Here is a 22,107-nt window from a genome sequence, read left to right on the forward strand (position 1 = left end):
GCAAATTCTGTTGGATTTTCTGTTTTGTATTAAACCATTATCATCTTATTTTGATGATAAGACCCAATTACTGAATGTCCAACATATATCTGCATAGTATAACTAATATCTATCAAAACACAGGGTTGAGTCTGAAGAGGTGAGTGCTAGGATTTGAGTCTGAAGAGGTGAGTGCTAGGCAGTGAGTCTGAGTGCTAGGATTTGAGTCTGAAGAGGTGAGTGCTAGGTGGTGACTGAGTCTGAAGAGGTGAGTGTGTGTGTGTGTGTGTGTGTGTGTGTGTGTGTGTGTGTGTGTGTGTGTTTTCTTGGGAACTAATGTCTTTCCAATGGTAGAAACAACACACTCACGTCCTGTGACTCCTGTCTATACATGCACTCACACTCCCTTACCTCAAACCGCACGTGTGCGCACATGTGTGCGCGTGCGTGCGTGCAAGAGAGAGGGAAAGAGAAAATACTTTCACATGCACGCGTGTGGGAAGGGTGTGGCTGTGTGTGCTCAAGTATGTGCATGTCTTTGTGAGTGTGAGTGTTTGTCAGACCAGGTATAGGGAGTGGCCTGCGTGTGTGTGTGTGTGTGTGTGTGTGTGTGTGTGTGTGTGTGTGTGTGTGTGTTGGGGTGTGGCCGTCGTCACCAAATGTCTGATTTGCTCCCCTCGGGGTGTGTTTATTTCCCTTCGTCATGTTGTATCAGTCTGTGTGTGTTTCTCACACCCCATGGATACAGATTTCATAGAACACACACACACACACACACACACACACACACACACACACACACACACACACACACACACACACACACACACGCGCACACTCGTAAAGATGCACTTCTTGTTTGATCTGGGGACCCCCACCCTGACTAGAACTTACAGTTGAAGCATATGAGGCTACATTTTATTTGACTCGGTTCCACAGATAAATATTGTATAAGAAAAGCAGATATACAGACAATGCGAGGCGTTGTGACTGTGAGCTTGTAGGTCTGCTATTTTCACAATATTTGCCTCTTTCTTATATTATTTGATAATTTGTCTGTTTTTATAGTTTGTTGATAACGCAGTAATGGACTTTTTCTTTTCTTTCTTTTTAAAGAAACAAATAGAAATTATTAAAAAGGTCTTAAGAGTCCTTAAATTGCCACTGCACTATCATGATGTGTCATCTGGGGGCCCTGATTTGTAACCACTTTCAGCCTGGCGACCTTTTTTTGGGCATGTCGTCAAGACGTCAACACTTTATGTTTTTAAACATAGTGAGGACTGTACTGCTGCTTTCCTTCCATGACCTCTAGTACTGCTGGTTTTATCTCCTACCAGGACCTCTAGTACTGCTGGTTTTATCTCCTACCAGGACCTCTAGTACTGCTGGTTTTATCTCCTACCAGGACCTCTAGTACTGTTGGTTTTATCTCCTACCAGGACCTCTAGTACTGCTGGTTTGATCTCCTACCAGGACCTCTAGTACTGCTGGTTTTATCTCCTACCAGGAACTCTAGTACTGTTGGTTTTATCTCCTACCAGGACCTCTAGTACTGCTGGTTTTATCTCCTACCAGGACCTCTAGTACTGCTGGTTTTATCTCCTACCAGGACCTCTAGTACTGCTGGTTTTATCTCCTACCAGGACCTCTAGTACTGCTGGTTTTATCTCCTACCAGGACCTCTAGTACTGTTGGTTTTATCTCCTACCAGGACCTCTAGTACTGCTGGTTTGATCTCCTACCAGGACCTCTAGTACTGCTGGTTTTATCTCCTACCAGGAACTCTAGTACTGTTGGTTTTATCTCCTACCAGGACCTCTAGTACTGCTGGTTTGATCTCCTACCAGGACCTCTAGTACTGCTGGTTTTATCTCCTACCAGGACCTCTAGTACTGCTGGTTTGATCTCCTACCAGGACCTCACCAGCAGTATAATCATCAGCAGTGACCACAGTCTGTATCACACAACACCACCCTGTTCTATCACACACACACAACTTCCTGCCTCTGTGTGTGTGTGTGTGTGTGTGTGTGTGTGTGTGTGTGTGTGTGTGTGTGTGTGTGTGTGTGTGTGTGTGTGTGTGTGTGTGTGTGTGTGCGTGCGCGCGCGTGCATGTGTGCATGTGTGTCCTGTGTGATTCAGATACTGTATGACTAAATGTGTCTGACAGAGTGCAGTGTGCAGCGTGTGACAACATGCTGCAGGCTATACACAGAGTTTATAAAGCAGCGCTCTCTCTCCTGTTCTTTTCACACTGAACCGCAATCAAAGGATTATCATTGATTCTCACTGAAAGGATTTAATCAGTGATCATGAAGACATGTTGGCCATTATGTGTGTCCTTCTTCACTCTGATCTGTGCTGTACACGCCACTTACCATTTACAATGTAAGTTTACACATTACTACTATTATTTCTACTTTTTCACATTTTTATATTTTGTTACTGTCTGCCAATTTTTTGAATATCAGCCACGAAAAGCACCTAATTGCTGCCAGGCAGAAACCGTTACTTTCAAAATATGGAGGGGGAAAAAAAGAACCTGTGTTCTGTTGGATCCAATACATGTAGTTATTATTTAGTCGTCTATTTTAGCTACTTCTGTGTATATAGTGTAACGTTTGGCATTCATTTACGGGGGGAAAACCAAAGTTGAAATACAACTCTGCCAGACAGCATGATGCTTTCATGGTAATCTTCAAGAAAATATCCCATGTACATTTAAATCACATTTGTAGGCTACAATGGAAATTATCTTACTTACAATATTTTAATACATATTTTGTTTTATTTGTCGGTCATTTCTTTATATCATATATGTTGACTGTGACTTAAATGGGTTTGTACTGGCAGCAGATTTAGAAAATAGGAGATACCGGTATACAAAATAACATAAATAAACATATCAAAAATGTTTGGAAAGTCTTCTGGGGGGCCCCTGACACAAAACATTTTCAGATGTGGGGGTCTGCCGCCAAAAATCCTTGGCACAAAATTATTATACTGACATTCCCCAACGGTGTGTTGGTACAAAGTAGACTCAAATTAAGATTATGTCGACTATTGAAAGTATAAATACCATACAAAGTACAACTAGTATATTTCATTGACCTCTTTTTTCCCCCTCTACACCACATTTCTCAGAGTCAGAGCACAGACAGGCAGGCAGGTCTATAATTCATCCAAAGGTGTATGATTGAAATCAAAGGGCATAGCAGTGTGGTGCCACTCAAAAAAAGCCAACAAAAAAGCCAATCCATTTCCAAAAAGATCTATTATTTTAAGCCTAGAATCAAGCCATCCAGGGTCCTGGTGAATCATGACCATAAACCCTTTGATTCTGTGAAAAAATGAAAATAAAACAGCAAAACAAAGGGTATATCTTAATAGTATTACTATAGTATTTTTCACAAAATCAAAGGTTGTATGGTCATGATTCACCAGGACCCTGTGATGGTTTGATTCTATGCTTAAAATAATTGATAGGCTATAAATATTGTTTTGGAAATCTATATGGGATAATTGCATTGGCTTTTTTGAGTGGCACCAGAAAAATGCCACCACTCTTATGCTGTTTACTTATGGACTTACTGGCACTGATGTATTTTCACAATTAATGTATGTACTGTTATAATTACAAACTCATTTCATCTTGTCATCTGAAATCCCACCCTGTTATTGTGAAAAAGATGTGGTCTATAACTATTTTGAAGGTGCATAATCATTTCCCGCATCTTAAAATGATTGACCTGTATGTAGCTGGCTGACTGACTGACTGACTGACTGACTGACTGGCTGGCTGGCTGACTGACTGGCTGGCTGGCTGGCTGGCTGACTGGCTGGCTGACTGGCTGACTGACTGACTGGCTGGCTGGCTGGCTGGCTGGCTGGCTGACTGACTGACTGACTGACTGACTGACTGACTGACTGTACTGAGAAATTATTGTTACCTACTACTGTTCATTGTTGCTGGTGATTGAGATGGTCATGCAGACAGACCTTGGTCATTAAGTTGTCATGATTTTGTTTCCTATAGGCTTGTTTTTCTTGACCACAATGTTAAAAATGTAATTTAGATTGCAAAACAGGTGTAGGTACTAGGTTCATTGTTTACATACAGTTTATTTATTCTTTTGACAGGATATAACTTTAGACTGCTATAGGTTCCTGGCTTACGGTAGCCTACAGTATATTACCTGTGATCCTATAGTTTACTGAGGCACTAGCCTCCTACACTACACTGTCTTAGTATTATTGCAACAGAAGGCAACTCTCCCCCAGGGAGGAGCCAGTAGCTGGGTTAGTGTTAATGGTCTGTGTCAGACAGGTCTGTCTGTGGTTTGTCTGACTGACTGACAGACAGACAGACAGACAGACAGACAGACAGACAGACAGAGGTTGTGGTCGCCATCATGGACACACCTGTTGGTTCCACCATCATAATTCAGCTCTCATGGTTCCAATACCAACATTGTAACAACATACAACAACAACAAGCGGAGGCATGTGTGAGTGTCTATGTGCTGCTCCTGTGGGAACTGAAGCTTCAGTGTGACAGAGGTTTACCTCATCATCAAATGTAATCACTGATGATGAGCGTAATTATTACATTAGTAATCCTGGGGCGATTATAATCATGTTCAGCTGCTGGTTTAAGACCATGTTGGCTCTTCGCCATACACAATGAGTCTTTATGGTTGCGTGCATGGCATGCAAATTTAAAGACATTCTAGATTGTCTACACTTGGAATTTCAAGTACTGTACTTTTAGGCAGACATAGCAGAATAGTACAACAACAACAACAACAACAACAACAACAACTAATTTCAGTAACAATGTAGGAATGGAACACCTTTCCAGAATGGAATTTCCAGAACAATGTAGGGGGGTGAGCCATTAATCATTATCCATGCATAATTTCCCCAACAACAACAAACTGGTTATGTTCTCCTTTGACAAACAACATTGATTCTAAATGTTCTAATATGAGAAATAAGGTAAAATAAACATGAAATAAACATGGGGCGAGATATCCGTGCTTTGGGGCGAGATATCCACGCTTTGGGGGCGAGCTAACCACGGCTTGGGGCGAGCCGTCTTCGCGGGGGGGGAGTTGGCAAAGGGGCGAGATGAAATGTTACTGTCCAGCCTGGACGAAGGACTATAGTTGCACTGGAAAGTGTATTTGGATGGCTGGTGCAAGGAGAAGTCACCACGCTAAATATCATAACTGAAGTTGTGGACATTGAAGTGATGCACATCAGCGTCGGAGAGGAACAGGCATTGTCAGATCAGTTACGCAACTTTTGGGAAATAGAATCCCTTGGAGTTGGAATCCACATGAAAGAAATGCATTCTGAGAAGGAAGACGTGGCAGTGTATCTCTAGCGAGCCGTCTCTAGAGAGAGATTTTTACCTGTCCAGGGATAGGTTGGTGGTGTAGAGAGAGGGTGGTGTGAGAGTGTAGCCAAATGGAATTTATAGTAGGCTAAAATTTTAGGCCTATTCTAGCCCTGGTTCTTGACTCTCCTGGCAGTCCTGTATCAGGGCACATTGTAGCTGTCCTTGACATTAAAACATTTTACTCATTACATGGAACAGAGCCTTCACCGAAAGAGGCTGTGCAGCCTATGCTAATACTAGTGCTAAATTGTATGGTCTTGTTAATGTTTTATATTATATTGTTTTGTATTCCAGCAGCGTACAGGTGTCTTTGTAACGGTAAGGCTCGGTACTGCCGCTCAGACACACTGGGTTTATACTGCGTCGACTGTCAACACAACACCACAGGACGTCACTGTGAGAGCTGCAAGGACGGACACTACCACCAGAGGGCAGGGGAGAACTGCTCACCTTGCCACTGCAACCCAATAGGTGAGAGCAGTTTGATGAAGATTGTTTAAAAGAATATTTCACCTATTTCACCCCCCCCAAACGAAGTTTAGTGAATTGTGGTATTAGGCCCACTTTACCAAAAAATCACACTCGTGTGAAGTGAGGGGTGCTCTTATCATCATACATCACATTCCGTACTCAGCAATCAAACCATCGCAAATGTCATTCCGGTCAATAACTTTTGGCGTCTTCACTTTTCTGCCCTCACTTTTATCCTCAATTATGTACTTGTACATTGTACTTGCTAATGTTTGTGTTCACACAAACCCTCAAAGCTGGGCATAGGAGGGCACCCTTCTAAATTAAAAATAAAGAAAGAAATCCTGAAATCCTTTTATAAACACAGCTGTCAGCGTATATTCATAATGTAAAAGTGTCTTCTGTCTTTTATCCAGTGCTATCCTTATTATTTAATATTACATTTTGATAGGCTGTTGCGTTGGAGTTCATGAATAGATTTTGTTTTAATGTAATAATGTAATATATATTAATGTAACATTTTTGCTCTTGTTAAGTGGAACGCCCTACCAACAGCCATTAAGAAATGTGAATCCCTAAGCTACTTCAAAACTGCTCAAGAGCATCATACAGGCAGCTTTAAAAGGAACCCCTCCCCCCTCTATTTTTCTATACTGTTCACATACACCCCCTTTTGCATAGTTTTGTATATTTGTATGTCTTGAAAATGAAAATGGAGGACCCTGATATAAACAAGTCTTCTGGTTTTATCCTCTTTCCGTTTCTCGATTTCTGTATTGACCTGTACCTTCCTTGGACTGTACTGATTCTGAAATCTTTCTTCTCTCGTTTTTGCATAATTCATTCACTATAAAGGAATGCAACTAAAACAAAATTCCTCCATGTATTCAAGGCTTCACATTAGTTGACCGCTAGTATTATATGGATAATTTTATTCAAAGGATATAAATAAACTGAGATTGAATTAAATTCTGATTCGTATTTCTCAGGTTCTGCAGGTCCAAACTGTGACAGCAGGGGGCAGTGTAGCTGCAGGCTCGGGGCTGTTGGTTCCAGGTGTGACCTCTGTCCTGATGGAAGAGCTGTCACTGCAGAGGGATGTCACCACAGGTACAGGCACACGCACACACACACACACACACACACACACACACACACACACACACACACACACACGCACGCAGCATACTGAGTCACTGTAGATTAGAGAGACGTAAACTGTGGGCCACATGATCTTTGATCTTGGGGGTGCCCATGATGACAGACCTTTTAAATACCCCATAAACAAAAAGAAAAGACAATATCTGCAGCAAAAGTAATAATCAACAAACTATACTATAAAAAACTGGTCAAACATTGGCCATTGCGAGGCGTGAGCTTGTGGATTGGCTATTTTATCTGTGGAACTGTGGAACTGAGTCAAACGAAATTGAGGTGGGCTCCAGTTCAAATGTTATTAGTTCAGGGGTTAAACTAAAGCCTGAAAAGGTTGAGAAATGAGAACCACTGCATCTGCAGGTTTCAGTCAGGGGATCAGCACTGGTCCACAACCCATGTGTAAGTGTGTGTTTTTATGTTTGTCCAGCAGCGGGCAGCAGCAGGCAGACCAGCCGTCAGTTCATCAGTGTTTCTGTTATGGTCACTCCAGCAGCTGCTCCCAGAGCAGTGCTTACTCTGTCTACAACATCAGCTCCTCTTTCACAAACGGTAACATTTATACCAAATATACTGTACATCACATGTCTCAAAATAATGCAGACGAACCAACATAATATTTGATAGAAAAGTGTTGTTGTTTTACCCCCCAAAGTGTGTACAGCTAAGTGCCCATACCTGTTGGGCATACCTGATTTTAGTGTGTCACTAAAATCACTTTCTTCCTAAAAGCTGAAAGCCTTTGAGTCAAAAGGCCCAAAATACACAGCATATTTCGATTGGGCCTTTTGACTCAAAGGCTTTCAGCTTTTAGGAAGAAACCAAAAATACACAGGTGTATTATGCTAACTCCATAGACACATATAAAACAGAAAAAGTACAAAACTATGGCACCGCATCTTTAATCAAAAGTCGGCATATTTTGAAGCATACAAATGTGAAATAAAACGTGTTTTGCAGGTCCTGAGGGTTGGCGTGCAGCAGCACCCCCTGGTGTTCCGACGTCAGACGTTCATTTCCGCTGGTCTCCAAAATACCAAGACCTGGAAGTGATCTCCAAACACAGCCTCCCTGTTTACCTCTATGCTCCCTGTGAGTGTCCTGTCCTGTCCTGTCCTGTCCTGTCCTGTCCTGTCCTGTCCTGTCCTGTCCTGTCCTGTCCTGTCCTGTCTTCTCTTCTCTTCTCTTCTCTTCTCTTCTCTTCTCTTCTCTTCTCTTCTCTTCTCTTCTCTTCTCTTCTCTTCTCTTCTACCATCCTCCTCTCCCTTCATCTCCACTCCCCTCGTATACACATTTATTCATTCTAATAATATCCCTACAAATGTATATTTACATATGAATGTTAACCCGTCTTCCAGCCTGTTACTTGGGGGACCAGGTTCTGAGCTACGGTCAGAACCTGTCCTTCTCTCTGCGTCTGGACCGGGGGGAGCGCTACCCATCCACCAGCGACGTGGTTCTGGAGGGCTCTGGCCACAGAGTGTCTGCCGCCCTGGGCCCACTGCGCTCCATTGTCTCCAGTGGTGTCAGCATTACCTACAACTTCAGGTCTGTTTGGTACTACTCTCTCTCTCTCTCTCTCTCTCTCTCCCTCTCTCTCTCTCTCTCTCTCTCTCCAGCAAATTCTAAGGAAAAGAGGGTGCTGTTTTCAATTTGTTTGGCAGATGGGTGCTCAGATTGTTTTGGTACTGTCACCAGAGGTTAAGGTAAAAAAGGCAAAAAGTGGTTAAAGTGTGAGTGTGTGTGTGTGTGTGTGTGTGTGTGTGTGTGTGTGTGTGTGTGTGTGCATGCGCAGGTTGGATGAGCGTGTGGGCAGTAAATGGAGACCTCAGCTGTCTTCCACTCAGTTCCAAAGACTCCTCCACAACCTGACGGCTCTGAAGATCCGCGCATCATTTGGACAAGACGGTGAGACACTGCCTGTACATCTCAATAGAATAATTATGTGAAACGAGAATTTCTGAGTCTTTAGTAAACATGACAGGAAGTAACTATACCCTCCCCCCTTAGGGCGCGGTTACCTGGACAACGCCAACCTGGTGTCGGCTCGCCGTGGCGCCGGTATCCCGGCAGCGTGGGCGTGGCAGTGCAGTTGTCCAGAAGGTTACACGGGGGAGCGCTGCGAGCGCTGCGCCGCGGGATTCAAGCACGCCGCGCCCAGCGATGGAGCCTTCAGCCCCTGTCAGCCCTGTCGCTGCGCGGGAAGATGTGACAGCGAGACAGGTGAGAGGACGACGCTGTGACCTTGAAACCAGATGGTTGTATGTGTCGTTGGGGTCGCAGTGTAGTTGGTGTCCATGTTGTTTTGTACACAGAACAATTAACCTGAGGCCAACTCTACAAATGTCTACAAAACAGTTTTCTGAAAAAGTAGGCTATAGATTTACATAATTTAAAAGAAAAAAGAAGATCTGCAAGCTCATAGTGAGCTTGTATATCTGCTATTTTTGAGGGGCGCTCCTACATCCAGCTTTTAGTTACCGTCCAATTATCGAAAATGACAGATGCGTTCACGATTTTAATGACTAATGGGAAAATGGAAAGAAATGGGGATATTAATGTATGTGCAAGGAAAATAATGGAACTCAGACTTTACACTGTATCACTCTGGACTATATTGCAATTATAACTATTACTGGTATGAATTTCTTTCTTTCTTTCTTCCTTCCAGGTGAATGTTTTTCATCAGATCAGAGTGATGCCGCCGGGCAGAGCTGCTCTCCTGGTTACTATAGCAACGCAGAGCATCTGTGTATCAAATGTCCTTGTCCCCACGGGGTCGACTGCTCCGTGAACCCGAGGTCACTGAGGGTCACCTGTGACCCCTGTCCACCTGGCATTACTGGTAGGTCACCGTCACACACACACACACACACACACACACACACACACACACACACACACACACACACACACACACACACACACTTAGTTACTTCCAGGCACTAATGAAACAACCATCCCATAATGTTTTCCAGGTTCTCACTGCCACATATGTGAGGAAGGTTTCCATGGCGACCCTCAGGGGATGGGGGGGCAGCCCCGCCCCTGTCAGCGCTGTCACTGTAACGGCCATGTTGACGCCGGTGCCACGGGCAACTGTGACCGCGTGACGGGGGCGTGTCTGAAGTGTGTGAACAACACTAGGGGGCAGCACTGCGAGAGCTGCGCGGAGGGATACTACCACACACACGCCAATGAGAAATGTGCACGTAAGTACACTCTGCTACACACGCGCTGCACGCACACACACACTACGTACTACATAATCAACATAATCAAATACTTACAGGTATGTTTCTTTTATATAAATAAATTGCTGTATTGCTTACATAATGCATTCATTATATGATTCCGCATGAAGAAAGCACTGACTTGTTGTAGAACCACTAATGCTACACAAAGCCTATATGCACCTTCAGCATGGAAATGTAGTCGAATAATACAATTAGCTGTACAATATTTCTTAGTAATCATTAGACTAAGGTTTTCTATTTCCAAAACCCTTGCCAGCTACCTCTTTTTCTTTTTAATTATTTCTGGCATACCAATGTATGTACAGTAGCCTATACTGTAGGTCCTTTTACAGTAGCCTATAGGTCCTTTTACAGTAGCCTATAGGTCCTTGTACAGTAGCCTATAGGTCCTTTTACAGTAGCCTATAGGTCCTTGTACAGTAGCCTATACTGTAGGTCCTTTTACAGTAGCCTATAGGTCCTTGTACAGTAGCCTATAGGTCCTTGTACAGTAGCCTATAGGTCCTTTTACAGTAGCCTATAGGTCCTTGTACAGTAGCCTATAGGTCCTTGTACAGTAGCCTATACTGTAGGTCCTTTTACAGTAGCCTATAGGTCCTTTTACAGTAGCCTATAGGTCCTTGTACAGTAGCCTATAGGTCCTTGTACAGTAGCCTATAGGTCCTTTTACAGTAGCCTATAGGTCCTTGTACAGTAGCCTATAGGTCCTTGTACAGTAGCCTATAGGTCCTTGTACAGTAGCCTATAGGTCCTTTTACAGTAGCCTATAGGTCCTTTTACAGTAGCCTATAGGTCCTTTTACAGTAGCCTATAGGTCCTTGTACAGTAGCCTATAGGTCCTTTTACAGTAGCCTATAGGTCCTTGTACAGTAGCCTATAGGTCCTTTTACAGTAGCCTATAGGTCCTTGTACAGTAGCCTATAGGTCCTTGTTTAGAAAGTTTAATTTAGTTTAGCAGTTGGTTTAGCAGTTTAGTTTGCCGACACGACACACGCGTTACACCACATTTGGTTACCGATCAAATTCAGAAGTCGCTAATTTCTGTCCACTTGAATATTGTGGTATATTTTTTGAATGAATACATTTTAACTGTGTTACAGTGTGTGGATGTTCGGTCCAGGGCAGTGTGTCGGTGCAGTGCAGCGACAAGGGTCAGTGTGTGTGCAGAGAAGGTTACGAAGGTCTCAGATGTCAACGATCCTCCTGTCCTGCGTGTTTTGACCCCATCAAGACCAAGGTAAAAGTGAAACTGAACCTCAACCGTACACACTAAACCGAGGGTGTTCAACCCTTTTCAGGCCAAGGACCCCTTCGCTGAGAGAGAGCGATGAAGCAGGGACCCCCCCACCCCTCCACACTACATATTGTATAGATTTCATAGATAGCTTCAGACGTGACAGAAGGGTGGGGGTGTGTTGTTCGGCAGGTGGAGGGCTACGCTGAGAAGTTCCAGGAGTTGGAGAAAATGTTTTCGGGTGCAGAAGGAGGCGGGCATCAGGCTGGCACCAGCGCCCAGATGGAGCAGACCCTCCGAGATGCTGAACACACCATCACACAGCTGCAGAAGAACGCCGATACACTGGCAGGCAAGTCACCGAGTGACAGAGAAAATGTATACTTTTGGTGTTAGCATTATGTTTTGCTTGAAAAATAGCAGATCTACATAGGGCGCCACAGAGTGGCGCGCTACAAGCTACGAACGACTGACTGTCAGGATGTAGAAGACATTTTTAGAATCTGATCTCAGGTCAAAATGGGTTAAGGTGCTGTATGGGATATTTTCTGTGTTGAAACTGTTAAATAGGCCTATATTGTGATATTAATCATTGTTATATAGTGTTTGTTAGGTAGAACAACAACTCTCATCTACAGTATGTCAGTCATGCATAGTCTCGTACTGATGATGTCACACTGCTGTTCACCCAATAGAAATGGAGAAGGGCCTGCAGGGCCGTCTGTCTGTCATCAGTAAGGACCAGCTGCGTCAGGACCACTCCCTCGGGGGCGTGGCCGACACCGTGGATAGCATCGCACAGCGGCAGCAAGCGTACAGGACGCGCGTCTCCACCGTCCAATCAATGATCGAGGACATGAGGAACAAACTGGTGAAGGCCAACGTCAGCATCCAATCAGCGGTGAGGACCGTGGCTTCCATATCGTAGTTGTCGGGCAGAAACCACTCATCTCCATATTTCAACTTTTTCTGTTATTTTTCTTCGTAAATTAACAACCTACTTGACAGCGTCACACAAACGCATCAAAAGTAGTAGATCCACAAACTCGAAACGCGGCGTGAAGCAACTTTAGCATTTTGCATTTGAATCCTGAAAAGTTTAAGTTGGACATCATGAGGTTTCCACCCGACCGAGACGATATGAGTATTTATAGCGTGCCGTTAAACAAACGTAAAGACATTCTAGGTTTTCGACTCTTCGTATAGTATAGCCCCTCCCCATATTTCTGGCAGAAGCCTTTGACGGATGATTTCACCCTTCTGCACATTTGCACAACTTCCTGGAGCCCGAAAATCAGGTACATTAAACCCGGTTTTGAATTTATCGAGACCCGAGTATCAATAAGCTTTTGGCTTGTCGAGCCTGTTATCGGGTATAGCAGCCACGCTATATAAATGGACCGGGACGGATGGTTGTGTGATGCGTCATCATTGTTGTGATAATGGCCATTATTTATATGATAATAATACGTTTTGGGAACTCAAAACTATCTCCCTTGCAAATGAATGAATAGTGTCGCCTAGCCGTGACGTGACGTATTCAATGTGAGACTTCTTCTCAGTCCATCATTGCAGAGAAAAGCAGAACAAGCTCACAATGTGGTCTGTGCTTGTAGATTGGCTATTTTTGGTGCGTGACACCGCTGTACGATGATGTACTGTATACATTACACTTTTAGTGTGACGGTACACACATAATAATAGAAAATGCTCAATAGTGGGCTCGATAAGCCTGAGAATCTGTCCGCTGTTTTGCCAGGGTGAAAGAAGAAAGGTGACAATGACACACACAAAGTGTCAAACGTATTTGCTTGACAACAACAACCCAATGCATGACATCATTCTCTCCTCTACCATATAAGGGCTTCCCTCAGAGAGACACAGCGCTGGGATCAGACGGCCTGTCCTCATTGGTTGACAAAGCCACACAGCTCGCCCACACGTAAGTGTCCAAAACAGCCGATCTGCGGATCCGGATTTTCAATAGTAGAATCAACAAGAAGTTTCCATTTTCATGAAAACAAAACAACACCAACAAAAACAGGTTTGTGTGTGTGTGTGTGTGTGTGTGTGTGTGTGTGTGTGTGTGTGTGTGTGTGTGTGTGTGTGTGTGTGTGTGTGTGCAGACATCAGCAGCAGGCGGAGCAGGTGGAGCAGATCGCTAGTGAAGCTCTGTCTCACTCCCAGCAGAGCCTGGGTCTCGTCAGAAACCTGATGAACAGAGAGAACCACGTCAAGCAACTGATAGGAGAACTGAAGAACATGTGAGTTCTCCTCTCCTCTCCTCTCCTCTCCTCTCCTCTCCTCTCCTCTCCTCTCCTCTCCTCTCCTCTCCTCTCCTCTCCTCTCCTCTCCAAGGGGGAAAGAAAGAAAATTGTACATAGGCATACTACTGAGATGTAAAGGCTGTTTTCTATGTTTATTAATACAAATTATAAATCATGTTGTTGTTTTTGTTGGGGCATTGTTTTCATAGTATTTTATATATGGAAAAAAATCAATAATGTTTTATTTTATTTTATGTATAAATCATAAAAGTCACCGTACCGATGTATGTAATAGTGTGTGTGTGTGTGTGTGTGTGTGTGTGTGTGTGTGTGTGCTCAGGTATGACCACACATCCTTCCAGGTGAAGGCTCTAGAGAGCCAGGCCTCTCAGGTCAGTGTGGAGGCTGAGGATGAGAGCAGCATGTCTGGAGACATGATGACACGCATACACACCCTGGAGACCAACCTCCCTGCGCACCTGCAGGTATGCACACGCACGCTCCGCACGCACACACGCATGCACGTCGCACGCACGCACAGGCCGGTGTGCAAGAGACACATGATAATGTGAATTCAAGACTACCGGCATTTAAGTGAGTTAAGTAAATATTCTTATTCCATTACTGTGTTTCAACCTGAACGGAGCCTCGATGACTCCCATCATACTATCTGTCACAGTCAGTCAGCCAGCCAGCCAGCCAGTCAGTCATCACAACACTTGCTGCCTGTACACCTGTACGCCTAGTAGTGACAAATAAAGCTTGTTCATTGGTGTGGTGTGGTGTGGTGTGGTGTGGTGTTCAGGAGGAGCTGCAGGAGGTCCTCTCTCAGGTGGAGCAGCTGGAGGAGCAGGTGAACAGCAACATCACTGCGTCTCAGAGCGTCCAGGACGACGTGCAGGAGCTCAGGGAGGAGGTGGAGAATCAGCTGGACCGCGGCAAAGCTGCACTCAAAGTAAAGTGTGTGTGTTGTGTGTGTGTGTGTGTGTGTGTGTGTGTGTGTGTGTGTGTGTGTGTGTGTGTGTGTGTGTGTGTGTGTGTGTGTGTGTTGGGGATAAATATTGTGGAGAGAACCAATAACGGCTACATTGTACACAACCTAATGCAGACCGGCCTACAGTATAGTACTTTCAATTCACTGTATAATATAGTGTAAATCATCATTAACATGATGTTATAATAATTAATATCTCTGCAGGACTATGAGAGGAACCTGGCCAGAGTCCATGCCGCCAAGGCTGAAACAGACGCTGCTGTGAAGATCATCAATGTTAAACACAACGATGTCATCAGTACCCTGAACACCATGAGAGGTAATGTACCATGCTATACTACTGTAGCAGTACCCTGAACACCATGAGAGGTAATGTACCATGCTATACTACTGTAGCAGTACCCTGAACACCATGAGAGGTAATGTACCATATACTACTGTAGCAGTACCCTGAACACCATGAGAGGTAATGTACCATGCTATACTACTGTAGCAGTACCCTGAACACCATGAGAGGTAATGTACCATATACTACTGTAGCAGTACCCTGAACACCATGAGAGGTAATGTACCATGCTATACTACTGTAGCAGTACCCTGAACACCATGAGAGGTAATGTACCATATACTACTGTAGCAGTACCCTGAACACCATGAGAGGTAATGTACCATGCTATACTACTGTATCAGTACCCTGAACACCATGAGAGGTAATGTACCATATACTACTGTACCAGTGCCCTGAACACCATGAGAGGTAATGTACCATGCTATACTACTGTACCAGTGGGCCATAACATGTGGGCCTGTGGGCTGTGAGGATAGTGCAAGTACCGGTATTCAAAAACTGTAAGATTTTCACATTATAATGTTAATATTAAAATAATAATGAATATAAAAAAGAAAGTTTTCCTTTAAAACATTGGGGGAAAAGTTCATTGTGATACTGATAAATAGAAATTTAAATGCACTACGTCAGTTCCATTGAACCAAGCATACAACCATTTATATAAGCATTTTAGCAGTCAATCTTGACTTACCATAAGGAAGGTAAAGGCATACATCAAACGCAAGAGACGCAAGAGAGCCTCACAATGGATTGTTTGATGCTGTGAGAATGCATGCCGCCCACCCACATGACCACCACCCTGAGAGGTGGAGTATACCACAATGTCACGCTATCTAGAAAGGCAACGCAACGTCACACCATGTTGTTTTAACAGCAGCACGCACCTCACACGATGGGCGCCACCTGCCCATTGAACTCAGTGGATGGACGGGGGGCCAATGTTGTGAGGTTGCTCCTTCTTGACACAACAATGTCACTACTGTACCACTGTGAATACCTTGAGGGCTACTGTACCACACTGACGCCCTGAGAGCTACCACACTGTACCACTATGACTCTGTACCACACTGAATGCCCTGAGAGCTACCACACTGTACCACTATAACTCTGTCTGTACCACACTGAATGCCCTGAGAGCTACCACACTGTACCACTATAACTCTGTACCACACTGAATGCCCTGAGAGCTACCACACTGTACCACTATGACTCTGTCTCACACTGAATGCCCTGAGCGCTACCACACTGTAGCACTATAACTCTGTACCACACTGAATGCCCTGAGAGCTACCACACTGTAGCACTATAACTCTGTACCACACTGAATGCCCTGAGAGCTACCACACTGTACCACTATGACTCTGTACCACACTGAATGCCCTGAGAGCTACCACACTGTACCACTATAACTCTGTACCACACTGAATGCCCTGAGAGCTACCACACTGTACCACTATAGGGGTGGCCATAGGTGAGGGGTTGGTTAGGGAGCCCCTGGTTGTCCCAGGTACGATTCCAGAGTAAGACTCTTAACCCATAATTGCTCCCCGGGCGCCAGCTCGTCATATGCTCCTAATTGTCTTTCTGACCACTGTTTTCTTTCCCCCAGGGTTTGATGAGAACATGGGTGTGCGCAGTGTGGAGGCGGACGAGGCCATCAGCAGACTGCCAGCCATCAACAGGACGCTGCAGCAGGCGGTGGCCAGCAACACACACACCCTGTCCATCCTCAACGGCGTGGCGGAACACTTCCTGGACGCTCAGGGGACCCAGGACCACCTGCGGACCCTCACCGCCACCCTGGAGGTGACCACCACTTGACATCAGCTGCACTGAAAAAAAGACCCTGCGTTAATTTAACTCAAGAGAGTGTACAAATTGACCCGTAACACGAGACGATGTTCAGTAACAGGTCTCCCCAGCTCTTTAGTAAAGAGAAAATTCATTTTCAGGTCGGGATACCAATTTCATCCAATCAATAGAGAACTCATACAGGATACAGTACAATTTGTTGGGTTCTCTGTCCTGATTGGATGAAATTGGCATCGATTACCTGATAATGTATTTTCTCTTTACTAAAAAGCCGGAGAGACGAGGAGCAAAGGTTACAATATAGCTTTAACTTTTCAACAATCTTTTTTTTTTTGCTGACCCTTCAACACTTTTTAAGATTTAACATTTATTTGGAGAGCCCTCTACTATGCAGGGAATGGAACCTTCCACAAACGTGAAACCCACAACCATAGTGAATAAAAATCACACCCATTGTGAAGTGAGCGGTGCCTTGATGAGGATGTACTGTATAGTGATGTTAGCACTTAAAACCTAAAAACTATGACACATGATGATGATGACGACGATGCCGTCCATTCATAATTGATCAAGAATGTTGAACCATCTGTGGTTGTCATGGAAACTTAAAGCAGATTTTGTGTGTGTCTTGTTTGTTGTTTGTTTTCCCCCTTAGGGAATGTGTGCGTCGCTGCCCCCTCATGGTGACCTGGTGAACGATGCCACCACACTGAACGTGGAAGTGCAGGGAATTGCGGGAGTGGCGGAGGAGGCCCATGAGAAGCTGACTGTAGAGCTGAACCATGCTGAGAGTCAGAGACAGGATGCTGAGGAGGTCTGTCTGTCTGTCTGTCTGTCTGTCTGTCTGTCTGACACACACACACACACACACACACACACACACACACACACACACACACAGTCATTTATATTACAGCATGCATATACAGAATGTATCTCTTTACATATTGTACAGCATGCATCTTCACGCGTACGGGAATGCTCCGTTCTATGTATAAAACAGTGTGTGTGTGTGTGTGTGTGTGTGTGTGTGTGTGTGTGTGTGTGTGTGTGTATGCAGGCCTCCCTGGCTGCCAGTGGATCGTACGCTATGGCCAGAGACACCAGAGAGGCAGTGAGCACAACTCTGCAAGCTGTCAACAACCTGCTCAGTGTGATCGGTCTGTCTGTCTGTCTGTCTTTTTTATCCCCCCCACCATTTAGTCTTAATTAGGACTGTCACAAATTTAAGTTGACGACTAATTGTCTTACAATTACAAATGATTGCGATTAATAATTGAATTGTGTTTTTGCCATTGAACATTGGCCAACACGGCCAAATCCGTTCATATAGATTATAGACGCTCAGCCATGCCAGATGAAACGTGGTGGATTCAAACCCCTAGACTGCACGGTGATGTGCAGATACCACTGTGCCACTGCAGCGCCCCTACTGTATAAATGTGTTATTTGTCAACTTCACATTCGCCCCCCCAATATTCACACCAAAATCTATCATAATACTATTACTGTTCATCATGTCAGATTTAACGGTGTATTCACCAGTGTCTTATAACTGTCATTTAACTATGTATTTAACAGTATATTACTGTTCTCAGGTCAGCCAGGCAGCGTGGATGAAGCTCGCCTCACGGAGCTGGAGAACACGCTGGGTGATGCCCGCAGCCAAGTCATTGGGCAGCTGAAGCCCCGCCTACAGGAAATGGAGGAGAAGGAGGCTGGCCAGCGGAGCCGATTGGCTGCCCTCAATGTGGACATTGACAGCATCCTGCGTGACATCACCAACCTGGAGGACATCCTGAAGACCGTCCCTGAAGGATGCTATAACGGCCTGCCTCTGGAGCGCGCTTAAACACCTAAAATAATAATAATAATAATATGTAATGCACTTTTGTACATTTGTACTCAAATCGAAAAGTGCTACATAAACAAAACGTTGGCGTAAACAGCAAAGGCATATAAAAAAGGAATTAAAACGAGGTAAAACTAAGAAAAAGCTTTGTCAAATAGGGCCTTCTCTAAAAGCAGTATTTAGAGCTCTCAGGGCGGGCATTCTACAGGCGTGGAGCAGCCGAGCAGAAGGCCCGGTCGCCCATGGAGCGGAGCTCTGTCCTGGCCCTGTTGAGGTTTGTGGGGTGAGGAGCTCTGTCCTGGCCCTGTTGAGGTTTGTGGGGTGAGGAGTTATTTGGGGTACAGTAGGTGGGATCATTGCCGTGGATGCACTGATGGAAGTGATGATGGCAGCACTATCTATCCATCAGGGTTGTGTACATTTGTTGTTTTATATATATATAATATATTGTATTCATACTAATGTATAAAGTTTTGAAAAATAAAAGATATAAAAACATTGGACGGCCCCCTGTCGTAACCCTGAGGAACCCCATTGGGTCCAGAACCCCCTGATGAACATCTATAGTATGCTCTAGTTTAAATCATACATACTGTAGGCAACTGGCAGCCCGGGGGCCACATGCGGCCCCCACCTTCACTTAATGTGGCCCACAATATCCGAATACTGATATATTAACATAACCTGTTTTAATCGCTTCAATCTATAGTGGCTTAATGACTAGTATTACATTTGTATTATCTTTATTAAGTCCAATGTATTGCACAATTAACTAAATGCATTACTTTTCAGGATTCCAATTTTAAAATTAAAATAGCCGATCTACAAGCTAAACGCGTTTTGAGCTTGTAGATCGGCTATTTTTGCTAATACTTGCTACAAAAGTACATGCAATGTGGCCCTCTGGACACACATAACATACTAGGTGATAACAAGGGAATATTCATTGGTTAAAATTGGGGAAAATATGTTTTGTTTTGTGTAGTTAAACAATGGTAATTTATTTGCTTTCTGTTGACAAGATTTGATCATAGGGGGAGCTGTGGGCAAACAGCATAGCAATGGTTCCAGGAAGTGAGGTACCTGCAGGAACATCTGACTACATGAAATGAGATGGCCAGAGTTCCATTTTAGGTATCAAAAAGAGTGTTTTGGTGGTGGTTTAGACTCTTTTAAGGCCAATATTAAACCATAATCAGAAATGTATAATCTGGAAGAAGAAAGGTTTGGTCAAGGAACATTTCTGAGGGTTTAGCTCTGAATCCCTTCAGAGCTTTTGGATAAAGGGGAACCTGCTGTGACCTCCTGACTTGGTTGGGTGAGAAATATTAATTTTGCCTTAACATTTGTATTTGAGATCTTGATTGTTCATTTGAATTAAATTATTAATTTGATCCAGTTTAAGCCATAAAGATATTGCAATTACATTTTTAGCTTTTGTTAATAATTTAACAAAAGCAACAGTTTTGTGTTTTCCTTTTGGTCTGCAATACAGTTAGTTAGTTACAGTATAAAGAATAATGCAGGTACAGGAATGTGGGAATATAGTGGAGTGAGTGTGGAAATAGTGTCCCTCAGTCTGGAGTGAGTGTGGGAATATAGTGGCCCTTAGCTACTTTCTGTCAAGAAATTCTGTGCAGGTGATTCTTTTTCTAAGTGTTGGAGTTTGGAAGCGCGGCTCTGCAATCTGCATACCACCTGTTTCTAATTTGCACATAATGCAGGTGGCAGCAGCACGACCCGGTGCTAAAAAGGTGTAAAAACAAGCGTTTCCAAACTCCAGCACAATATCACGGCATGGAATTTCTTCACAGAAAGTGGCTAGCTCTTAACATATCTACGGTGGATTTTTTTTGTTGACTTTTGCAGTTTTAAAGAGGATAATAATTCAAGCTTTCCCTACAGCTGCAATGTTGGTGAGTTTAACGTTGTTTAATACAAGCAGATTGGAAATGCAATTTGGATCAATGGGATGTCAATGGAGGGTATTGCAACTAGATTCATTCCCATTATAAAAACATCTAGTGTTGCAAATTGTGGCTAAGTGGAGTGAGTGTGTGGAAATACAGTATAGTGGCCCTCTGTGAGTTTGGAAATATGGTGGCCCTCTGCAGTGAGTGTGCATGGAAATATAGTCTAAATGACTTATTTTGTTCAGTCTTCTGAGCTGAACCAGTACAACCAGTCTGTTACTGGGAGCTGACCAGTACAACCACTGTCTGTTACTGTTATACTGGGAGCTGACCAGGACAACCACAGTCTGATACTGTTATACTGGGAGCTGACCAGTACAACCACAGTCTGATACTGTTATACTGGGAGCTGACCAGTACAACCACTGTCTGTTACTGTTATACTGGGAGCTGACCAGTACAACCACAGTCTGATACTGTTATACTGGGAGCTGACCAGTACAACCACAGTCTGATACTGTTATACTGGGAGCTGACCAGTACAACCACAGTCTGATACTGTTATACTGGGAGCTGACCAGGACAACCACAGTCTGATACTGTTATACTGGGAGCTGACCAGTACAACCACAGTCTGATACTGTTATACTGGGAGCTGACCAGTACAACCACAGTCTGATACCGTTAGCTGAGAGCTGACCAGACAGTACAACTACAGTCTGAAGTTTGTACTGGGAGCTGACCAGTACAACCACAGTCTGATAGGCTACTGTTATACTTGGAGCTGACCAGTACAACCACAGTCTGATAGGCTACTGTTATACTTGGAGCTGACCAGTACAACCACAGTCTGATAGGCTACTGTTATACTTGGAGCTGACCAGTACAACCACAGTCTGATAGGCTACTGTTATACTTGGAGCTGACCAGTACAACCACAGTCTGATACTGTTTGGGAGCTGACCAGGACAACCACATGCAGTATTCTACTGCAATACTGGTAGGTGCCTGTCATTAGCGCGCCCTCACTTTACTTTTTCATTTTCCCTTTTGAAAATGTAAAAAACACCTGCACACTGTCTTCAAATGGAGTGAAGAACTTGAATATGCAAACGGCAACGTTTGGGCCTCTGCGGCTGCATAGGCCGAAACGTTGCTGTTTCCCTTTTCTTTTTCATGTCGTCTGGCACTTGGTTGTCCCTCTCCTACGCACCTGTCGCTTGTAGGTGTGCAAAAGCCTTGCTTTTTATCACTTTCTTTATTCAAATTTTAGCAGTTGGTCCAGAGATTCAATCTACCAACCAACTGGCGATGAGCCTGGAAGGTGTCTTTAACCTTCCAGTCACCATTCACTCTGCTCCTGAGCAAGGCAAGGCAGTTAACACAGAATCAAATGAAATGAGGATAGTACTTACTG

The 22,107-nt window shown here is 44.1% G+C and overlaps 1 protein-coding gene across 3 annotated transcripts; it reads left to right on the forward strand.

Annotated features, from left to right (window-relative positions):
• The first annotated feature begins 2,204 nt into the window (after positions 1-2,204).
• On the forward strand, positions 2,205-18,804 carry lamc2 (laminin, gamma 2). 3 transcript variants are annotated; one of them, XM_080778551.1, is made up of 22 exons: positions 2,205-2,370; positions 5,681-5,857; positions 6,847-6,967; positions 7,443-7,564; positions 7,973-8,104; positions 8,371-8,560; positions 8,808-8,920; positions 9,023-9,235; positions 9,684-9,857; positions 9,991-10,224; positions 11,370-11,506; positions 11,696-11,855; positions 12,199-12,404; positions 13,366-13,445; positions 13,630-13,767; positions 14,111-14,255; positions 14,576-14,725; positions 14,969-15,083; positions 16,723-16,919; positions 17,581-17,739; positions 17,986-18,085; positions 18,524-18,804. In XM_080778551.1, exons 1-22 carry the CDS (start codon positions 2,295-2,297, stop codon positions 18,775-18,777), a joined length of 3,393 nt encoding a protein of 1,130 aa, XP_080634677.1. In that variant the 5' UTR covers positions 2,205-2,294; the 3' UTR covers positions 18,778-18,804. The 3 variants fall into 3 exon arrangements, with proteins under 3 accessions (XP_080634677.1, XP_080634679.1, XP_080634678.1); XM_080778553.1 differs by having other exon boundaries at positions 10,018-10,224; XM_080778552.1 differs by having other exon boundaries at positions 7,446-7,564.
• The last annotated feature ends 3,303 nt before the right edge of the window (positions 18,805-22,107 follow it).

This window comes from Protomyctophum bolini (genome assembly GCF_963924005.1).
Source record: "Protomyctophum bolini genome assembly, chromosome: 12".
In the NCBI taxonomy this organism is placed as follows: Eukaryota; Metazoa; Chordata; class Actinopteri; order Myctophiformes; family Myctophidae; genus Protomyctophum; species Protomyctophum bolini.

Bases quoted from the DNA above. Each gene is read 5' to 3' on its own strand.
- lamc2 (XM_080778551.1), top strand. From the start codon at position 2,295: ATGAAGACATGTTGGCCATTATGTGTGTCCTTCTTCACTCTGATCTGT. The intron at 13,768-14,110 runs GTGAGTTCTCCT...GTGTGTGCTCAG, and splicing joins ATAGGAGAACTGAAGAACAT to GTATGACCACACATCCTTCC. The intron at 18,086-18,523 runs GTCTGTCTGTCT...TACTGTTCTCAG, and splicing joins CAACCTGCTCAGTGTGATCG to GTCAGCCAGGCAGCGTGGAT.